At 40.7% G+C, this 9,434-nt stretch overlaps 1 protein-coding gene across 7 annotated transcripts; it reads right to left on the bottom strand.

Moving 5' to 3' along the window:
- Window positions 1-1,937: 1,937 nt before the first annotated feature.
- LOC115688145 (actin-related protein 5) lies at window positions 1,938-8,668 on the bottom strand. 7 transcript variants are annotated; one of them, XM_030613893.2, is made up of 12 exons: window positions 8,412-8,668; window positions 8,250-8,320; window positions 7,765-7,889; window positions 6,969-7,013; window positions 6,470-6,584; window positions 5,605-5,714; window positions 5,332-5,441; window positions 5,098-5,188; window positions 4,590-5,033; window positions 4,189-4,316; window positions 2,865-3,204; window positions 1,938-2,717 (listed from the first exon to the last, which is right to left on the bottom strand). In XM_030613893.2, the coding sequence occupies exons 1-12, from the start codon at window positions 8,510-8,512 to the stop codon at window positions 2,211-2,213; spliced, it is 2,187 nt and encodes a 728-aa protein (XP_030469753.1). In that variant the 5' UTR covers window positions 8,513-8,668; the 3' UTR covers window positions 1,938-2,210. The 7 variants fall into 7 exon arrangements, with proteins under 7 accessions (XP_030469753.1, XP_030469755.1, XP_056169362.1 ...); XM_030613895.2 differs by having other exon boundaries at window positions 6,482-6,584; window positions 8,412-8,667; XM_056313387.1 differs by lacking the exon at window positions 7,765-7,889 and having other exon boundaries at window positions 8,412-8,616.
- Window positions 8,669-9,434: the final 766 nt, after the last annotated feature.

The raw sequence follows: 9,434 nt of genomic DNA, 5'->3' as shown, positions 1-9,434 counted from the left end.
CCTCAACCTTGATCCAAGGCCACGACAGCCCATGGTGACCTGGATTTGATTGTTGCGACGGTTCTTGCGGAGGCTGGTCATGTCTCGAGACAAGTGGCTTCGGCGGAGCGATCAGTCATGACGGAGGCGATGGCCGGTAGGGGGAGAAATGGCAGACTTAGGTTGAGAGTTTAGGTGTTTTGGGACTTTTACATGAAGGATTGTCTTTTAAGTCATCTTGGTGCGGTTGATGGAGCAAATTTGTATTTTTTGTTAACAATTTAGGGACATGAAAGTGGATAATTGGCTACCGGAAGTGGTGGAACACCCTGCAAAACTCATTAATCGGTTAAATTCAGACCTTTAGACTATGCATGTGGCTCTGATTTAGGGTAGTTTGCATGCAATTGATAGGGTTCAAACATGTAACTTTCAATTTCTGATATGAAAATCACCTAATACCCAAATCAACTGCACCAATGGAGCTGTGCATGTGCCGTAGTTGTGAGAAGTTTGCCAAATACTATACAATTTCCCCTTCAAGTTCAACGCTATAGCAAAAGATTGGGATGCCATTAAAGTCGAGGAACATACTCGATGAGACAGTGGAGAGTCGACGAGACGTTGTACGGAATCTAATCAGAAAGATGAATCCCGACATTTTCATTCAGGGAGTCAAAAATGGTGGCCATGGTGTCCCCTTCTTTGCCACGCGATTCCGGAAGGCGCTCTTCCATTTTTCAGCTATCTTTGACATGCTTGAGGCAACTGTGCCTTGTGACGCGCCGCAGAGCTTGCTGATCGAGCGAGAGATAATTGGGAGGCGGGCAATGAATATCATCGCCTGTGAAGGCTCGAAGAGGATCGAGAGATCCAAGACGAACAAAATGTGGCACGTGCAAAACCTGAGGGCTGGGTTAGGCAGCTATCCCTGAATAAGGATATGGTGAGCTTGGCAAAGAACAAGCTGAAATCTTGCTACCATAAGGATTTTGAGATTGAAGAAGATGGGCAGTGGCTATTGCGGGGCTGGAAGGGCAGGATTGTGTATGCACTATCGACCTGAAGGCCTTTGTGTTGAATTTTTAATGATCGTTGAAAGTAGGTAAGGAAAGACTTTCACATCCTGCTTGTCTGTTGCCTGTTGGGCTCTTACTGTTTCTAACCAAGTGTCAAAAGGCATTTTTAGATAGGTTCATAGTCAGTGGCTTTGAAACTGAATCTCTTATCTTCCGACCATCTTTGCACAAACTTGCGCAGACGGACTGTATAGTCTGGTATAAATAAATGAACAAAACGTTTTCTGTTACACTTGTACAGTTTTTTCGAGAATGATCATGAGTTTAGCGCGACATGAGAGAATTCCTGGATCCTAAACCAGCAATGGCATAGGAGCAACTGGCACCGGAGTCGCTCTTAACGCGATCGTATTGGTTTGGTTTTCATCATCTTTTTGGTGGAAGATTATCCAAACTGAAATGCTGTTAAGTTGTTTCCAAACACCGTGCTTGTTTTCTATCTATTCATTTTTTATGCTGTGATGCATGCTTTCAAGCAGTTCCTATGAAAAACAAACCTGTTCTATTTTTCCCCCCATGTAGAGCAACTTTTTGATTTCGAGTCTTGGTCAATGGGTGTTCGAGCTAGTTTACGCACACACTGATTAGTTTAAGCTCCCAAGCAAGTCAAAGGCAAGCAATTCACACTTCGTCTCATAGAAATTCAACATGATGGGAAATTCCCAGACTTAAGATGGTTAGATAGGAACAGCATCGGCATGAATTGTGGAATGTAACTTTTAAACATCACTTTGATTTGCATAGTCTCATGTTATCTCCCCAGAATCTCTGCTAAAAGTTCGGTTCTTTTTTCTCTTTTCTCCTTGTTTCATTCTTTGAACTTTTCCCCCCATCTGTTTTCTAGAAGTTCCGTGCCATCCAAGTCTCGAGACTCTCAACTACCAATATTTGCCCATGCTAATAATCTCCACTACTCAAGACTTCACAGTTCACATCATTTATCCATTTGCATGACAAGACAGAATAGCTTCCTCATAAGATCATATAAGAAAGTTTCTGTTGCCAAGAACAAATGTATACGATATAAATTAGAATATATGTACAGTTTAAATATGAAGAAGAGCTTCTCGCAAGAAAACGTAAGAATGATCATCTCGCACAGAAAATTTACAGGAATTACAGTTCACTGCAACGGGGAAAAAATAAAAAGATCTATAGTGAGTACCGCACCTGATATCGTCGGAGCCAATCTTCACCCTTCTCATAATAATCCATCCGGGTGAACGTTTGGGATGGAAATTGCAAGGTGGAAGCATACATGGAAGCTCCATGCCATGCATCAAGAACCGGATCGGATGCTCTAAGCACCCTTATTGGGGACCCACAGGGGCGAATCATACGGATTCTGGCTTCCAAACGCTCGCTTATACCCGGGAAAAGACAACTCCCGCCAGTGATAAGGATAGACTGGGTTAATCTGTCTTCAACATCTTTAGAGTCACATGACAACCTCCTAATTGAAACCCCAGCCATCTCATCCAATCCAGCCTGGTCAATCCCAACTAAGTTTGGGTTAAACAGGATTTCAGGACACCTGAATCTCTCGACTCCAAGAATGACCTGAAAATCTTCCTTGGTCAGAGGACGGAATTTGGGGACCTCGACAATTTGTTGGGAAGTTCCTAATTCCACCTTGGGAATAAAAGTTGGGTCGATCTCCTGCCACATTGATTCCAAGGAACAATCAGATACAGCCAACAGTCATATTATTCCCAATTCGAAAAAGACCTGGCCGAAACATAATATACAGGGAGACAGAAATTTGCACAGACGACAGAAACCTATGCAAATCAATAGCAAACTGACCTGAAGCCTAGATGAGATTCGGGTTAGCTCTGCTTCTTCTGGATCGGGTTCATCATCATCGTCGTCATTATCTTTGCTCATCAGTTTATAAAGTTGCCAATCTTCATCTCTGGCACCAAAAGTATCTTCACCTTTTCCCCGATCAAATGCAGCAGTGGTAAGAAGGCGCATCCTTTCCCTCTGGGCTGCATTCAATCGCTCGCCACGACCAACACCTCCAGACAGATTATTCCCATTTGTATTGCCACCATTTGTCTTAAAACGTTTACGTTGTTCTACTTTCTCACAAAGCTCCTTATATTTGACGTGCAACTGTTCTAGATAAAGCACTGGATTCGCTCTGCAAAAAATCCAAATGGATAGCTCAAAACAAAGGTACAACAACCATAAAAAATAAAAATCAAACTCAACAAGAGAACAAGCAAGCTGTCTCTCTTCTGAAAATTCAAAACATAATTTTGGAATAAGAGAAGTGAAGGTAACCAACAGCAAGTAAAGGGAACTATTTCTGTTGTTTAGAGACATAAGCAAGTTCATTGCTGGCAATAGGAAGGAAAATATCTTCTCTACCCTCTTTCAATATAGGTCCAAATTATAGGGAGAACAGAAATGCAAATGCACTCATAAGGCACATGACAGCTGATAGTCTCCACCCATGTTGTACAGCTATTTCATGTAGTTTCCTATGATGCAATCTCACTGCAGAGAGAAAACTCAGATTTTTTCTCCACACCTAAGAAGATATTTTCCCCTTAAATAATCACATTTAGCTCAAAAGATGCTCAGAATTCAACTTTTGGCTCTAATAATGACTATTTCACATCTAATACATGTTTATCGTTGCAATTGTAGCTAGTACATGTTATATCCGCGTGATGTTATAGCAGAAATTGTATAAAATAGTACTACGCCCTACATGGAACAAAGTATTCCCTTATACACTTCTCCCTCTACACATGGTGGGACGGCCATCAGCAACCCACAATGAGACACAGCATGATCAATAGTGGCCTTGTCGGCAGCTAGGGGTCGGCCAACACGATGCCGGGTTGGCAAAGGTTAACAGAGGGATAGAGTGAATGGTAATGCGTTTTCTATGTTTTGTCTCTACTTCTTTCTTACAGGGTCATTTAAATTTTTGAACAAATAATAATAGCTACTCCTTTTATTAGACCAACTAAAATAGTTATTCGTCCTCTATTTTGCCAGTCTTATTTCATTACTGCAATCAAGCGCACTACAAAGGTCAAATTTCTTCTGATTGGCGACGGACCCTTCATAGATCTGTCTAAGAGAATCAATAAAAACTTATGATGGCACATACAAGCGTCTTTCTTCATCTTCACGATTTTTCCTTTCCCTTTCTAGTTCCTCTTCCATCCGCTTCTGTTTGGCACGCTGCCGGCCCTCAGTAGTGGTTTTAAGAAAATTCAGCCGCCTCTTTTCCTTCAGCTGACAAGAGAAATAGCCAAAAGTTAATATAGTCAGCATTGGCAGTGACAGCAAAAAGTGATTTAAGGCTCATTGCTGCAATTCCTATTAAGGCACTCAATACCTTTCAAGGATTACAACAACAATCTCCAAGGTTCAAGAGAAACATCGAACAGCAGCAATTCTACTAAAAAAAAATAACGTTTCATAATTGTACATGGATAATGCAAATATTTGGGAGGTAGCAAGGACTCGATGAAAACGTTCAATATATACATTTAAAGAAAAGCATACCTGCTCAGAAGAAAGCATGTGGTCAGGTACATTTAGAAGAGAGAACTTTTCATCGGCAGAAGGATCTATTTTCTCATCAGAGTCAACTTGTTCAGCCTTTGGCTCCCCTTTTGCCTTTCGAAGAGATTGTGTTGCTTTAGCATGGGCAGATTCTATTTCCTGCTTTGATGCATAACCAGTCTCTGCCAAGAAAGATGGAGCGTCTTCTTGTCCCACTTGTTCAAGCTGCTTTAAGAGAAAAGCCAACCCTCTCAATTCATTTTCCAGTTCATTTATCCTAGAAGATCTCTTTGCTTCAGCCATTTCACGTAAACGTTGGCCTTGTCTCTCCTTAATAGCTGCCCTTCTAGCCAACTCTTCTTCCGAAGGTCCTTCTTCAACTACTGGTGGGACCCAAGGAAGTTGCCAGCACCTGGTCTTCTCTTCAGCTTCTTTTGTCCCTTTCTGTCAGAATAACTACATTCAGAGATAAGCAGGAGGCATGGAAACAATAAGCCAATTCGACTACCTGAAACAGTTGAGCTTCTAAAGCATAGTCTGGCGCAATATAACAGTGCTCCATTTTCAGGTCTTCAACCTTTTCCCAAGAAAACCTTGTCCTATATATCACGTGAATAAAATAAGAGTTCACCCGGAAAAAGGAGGGACGGAAGAGAGAAAGAGAAGGGGGGGGGGGGGGGGGGTGTGGGGGCGGTGTGTGTGTGGGGGTGATAAAAGCAGCATTGTGCTGGTTTGTCATTACATGTGATGAGGATACTTGAGAGAAAGGAGCTGCTTGAAATAATCAGTAACGTGATAACCACCAATATTCGTTCTGCAGGAACCTTTATAAACTGGTTCTCCATCCACAAACTGCAGGATAATTGAATAAACACAGTTATTCAATGGATGGAAAATAAGGTAAATTTCTCGTCACTTAGTTTATTTGACAGTTGTAACTTTGTCTACTGTACAAAAAGCGAAAAAACCCCCACTTCCCGTCATATCTCAAATGATTGCAATGGTTAAAACTTACAGGAACAACATGAGTTGTTGTAAACCCCGGGGAAATTGCAAGACCATCCTTAGCACAGACACCGAGCTGCTGATTGTATTTATAGCTGAATGCAGCATCCACGCCAAATGCTTAGAAAAATAAATACAGATAAATTCAGACAGGGTTATTAGTGAAGAAAGAAACGCAATGATGCAGACAAACCTAGAGGTTGCATTTAGTTTTGCCAATTTTTCAACTGCAGAGGATAGAATAGGAATTTCCTTTTACTTATGCTGTTTCTTGTTTATTATATGACCAGATAAGACCATATCTAAATAAATAGAGAAAAAGATCTGCTCAAATAAAAAGGAAAAAAGAAACCATCTGGCGACCACCACTAGCAACAACTCGAGGGATCGCCCATCCCCTCCAGCCAAGAGAGACAACCACCGGGCAGTCACCTGAGAATGGTGAAATGGCACGGTAGTCACTAGTCCCCTTGTACACCAGATAGAGAGGCACCATACTTGGACCATGGCAACCCCCACCACATTGGTCACTGTGCTAAGTTGATGCCTCTCTCTCTCTCTCTCACACACAACACCGTTTGTGTTTTTTGTTCAAATGTTTCTATTCACCATGGCTGGTATTTCTTTATCAGGGCTATACCTGCCATGTATCCGCCCTAATTATATCTGTTGCAGTTAACAAACTCCATAGAAGATACTCATGTCATCTTAATGCAATCAGAGAAGTATGAGAACATCTCAATATGAGCGCAATATAATGGCGTCAATCATATGGTAAACATGACTTGCAGCCAAAAGTTACATGGCAAATAAAAGATCACATTTTGGAAAAGTGACAGGCCCATATCGTATTGTATATTAGTTACAGAAGGAACCTGGAGGCATACCAACTGATGGAACTCCATAAGTCTCAAAAAGAAGTTCTGCCATTTTACTGCGAGAATAGACAGGATTGCACACACATTCTGTGATCAGGACAGGATGATCAATCTGCACAACTTCAAATAAGCATATGATTTGGAATAAATATCTACACAAAAAACATGAGTAAAGTTCATCCACATTCTACTTAATCAGCAATTTGAATACGGAGGCACATCTCTTACGTGAAACTGCTATTGACCAATTTTGATATCTAAAAAATGAAAAATACTGAGCTGCAATTCTATCAATATGCAATATGATATTAAGTGGGATGCCTGCAAGACCTGAAACTCTGTCTACCGGGTACCTCCTTCTCTATTGAAAGTTTCCGAATATAAAAGCCAATGATATTTTTCTTCTTAGGCTATTAAAGCTAATGAGTTGACTAACCAAAGTTACGAACAGATATGGACACACTGAATTATACGGAAGAATTTAGATATTGCATACCTCTGAACCATTTGCTCCCAAGCGGTCAAAGCCAAAATCAAGAATCTACAAATGCAAAAACTATCATTTCAGAATAACTATGCTTAGTATGCTTTTGAAGATGAGCACATAACCCTTATGTGACACAGAACAATTTACAACGAACATAACATATGTAGAATGATTTACTCTGACAAGAAACAAAATTTCTAAATGATTATTGAAACAAAAAATAACTAACAATCATATCTTGATCTGAACTTGATAGAGATACCAATACTATCATAGGCAATAGCTAAAATGAATCATACTTATACATTGAGCAGATAAAATTAACAGAGGAAAGTCATCTGATGACACAAATAGAGATACATCGCAATGGCTGCTTGCATGCTCTAGAAGAAATTAACAAGCCATTATGTCCGGCATTCATTATGTATGAAGAATAAATCTGACAAGGTGATAATATAAGCCTGTTAGTGCAAGCAAGTTAAATGGCCAACAGTTTCCTAATGTCATTTATGATAAATAAAAGAAGTGATGGACATTTCCTGGTAGCAACAGCAAGCCAAAAAGTAAGGGAGATTAGTGCTAAAGCTTGTGGACAAGAATTACAGCTATTGTACATATGAAGCAATTTCACGATCCAACATACTAATATTTTTCTTAGCAAACAAAATTAGTCGTATAAATAGGATAAAACGTATTTAGGTGAGCAATAACTAACATCATAGGGTACATTCTATGCAGAAGGAAAATTTAAGACCATCGACGTTTGAGTGGATTGTTAGAGAAAGAAAGTCACCATGACACTTACATATTCCATAATTTCAAACTGATAAACAACGTTGCTATCAAAAGCAGAGCGCGGCCCAGAGCGAGTGCAATCGAAGTACTTCATCAAAGCAGGATCGTGGTCGCCAACAACAGTAACAGTCTCACCTAAGTCAAAAGAAACACGACATAGCATGAGCAACACTGTAGTGACACCGAGAGCCCAACATCCACTCACTTTAAGAAAGGCCACCCAAAAACTCCAACTTTATGAAGCAAGAAAACCATGAGAAAAACTCGACCAAGCAAGATTCAAAACAGTCAAGTCACAACCGCAACGTGCCATTGCAAGTCTACATATCTACTGCATTTTAGCCCCAGGATGAACTTTCAACAGCTTACAAAGCGAAAGAAGATATCACGCAAACCGCAACTGAAAAACAGAAGGAACCGGTCTCAAGAACGAAACCCACCAAAAAGTAATAAACATCCGTCGTACCCTTCGGAGAAAAAGACCAAAATACGTACCAGTGGACTTGTGTCGAGGCCTCTGAACAATGTTCCGGAAAACAACACGAGGATCGTTCTCTCCTGCCCACCTGAAACAGTCCAAGGCACGACAGATTAATGAGGAGAAAATATACGGTCAACGTCTCTTCCTTCACAAATTTGGAGTCTTTTCAGCGATACCCAATGCGGAAATTGGAAGCTCCATTGTCGATGACGATGGGGGTGGCGGGTGGGAAGAGCCCGTAATCGGTCTGCCTCCGTATGTGCGATACGAACGGCATTCTGGGTTCTGGCTCAAGCTCGGCAGCGTGGAGAGGACGCTCGACGGATTAGGGTTTCTCGCTGCGTCTTGACTTCTTTGAGCTCTGTGTTCTGGTCTTTTCACTGCGAACGACACTTTGCTGGAGCAGAACTTGGCCAAGAAGACGGAAGTGTAGTTCAGAGGGCTTTCGGAGTTGGAGGCTGCACGCTTGGGCGAACCGGACGGTTCGGTTCGACCGGACCATGTTTTTGTCGGGAAAAATCGAGCGTTTTCATTTTATCTCTTTATTTCGGGTATTTTCTTTTTGAAAAATTATTTCCTAAACCTAATTTACTTTTGCCGATTCAGCCCTAAACCTTTTAATATTACCAATTGAGTCTTGAACCTTTTGACTTTTTGCCAGTTAAGTCCATCGGACCAATTTTAGCCACGTCAACTATTCTACGTGGTCCGGCCGGTGTTAATATAAACATTTATAAATAATATTTTAATAATTTTTTGAATTTTATGGTTTTTTTATTTCCTTTTCCTTGTTTTTTTTTTTGGTTTTGGAGTTAGGGCCGAAAATTAGCCGGGTGGACTCAATTGACAAAATTAAAAAAATTAAAATTGAATTGGCAAAAGTGCAATGGATTTTAAATTTTTTGGGCAATTTTTCCCATTTCCCTTTTTTTGTACGTGCAGATTTTTGACAGGAAAATCGAGCAATTTATATTTTGTCCTCTTCATTTTAGACAGCGCCCAGCAAACCTAAAATATATTAGGAGGGTAAGCTCACGTTCTTGGCGAACTCGCCCAAAACGAAGGTTTAGAAGCATATTGGTTCAAGGGACGATTGTGATGTGTATATTGTAATAGATGGGGCCCAAAAAAACCAGCCCATATCTCTCAAAGCCAAGCCCAGTCCATTTCCTTTCTTATTCACCATTAGACGTGCGTGA

This window comes from Syzygium oleosum, unplaced genomic scaffold (assembly GCF_021117445.2).
Source record: "Syzygium oleosum isolate NSW1041296 unplaced genomic scaffold, Sole_v2.1 Sole_v2.07, whole genome shotgun sequence".
Lineage (NCBI taxonomy): Eukaryota > Viridiplantae > Streptophyta > Magnoliopsida > Myrtales > Myrtaceae > Syzygium > Syzygium oleosum.
This window is presented reverse-complemented; position numbering and strand designations above follow the sequence as displayed.

Excerpts from the sequence above, each read along its gene's own strand:
- LOC115688145 (XM_030613893.2), bottom strand. The coding sequence starts at position 8,512 with ATGCCGTTCGTATCGCACATACGGAGGCAGACCGATTACGGGCTCTTC. Across the intron at positions 8,321-8,411 it reads GCTTCCAATTTCCGCATTGG|GTGGGCAGGAGAGAACGATC; the intron begins GTATCGCTGAAA and ends GGACTGTTTCAG. Across the intron at positions 5,034-5,097 it reads TAGAAGCTCAACTGTTTCAG|AAAGGGACAAAAGAAGCTGA; the intron begins GTAGTCGAATTG and ends TTATTCTGACAG.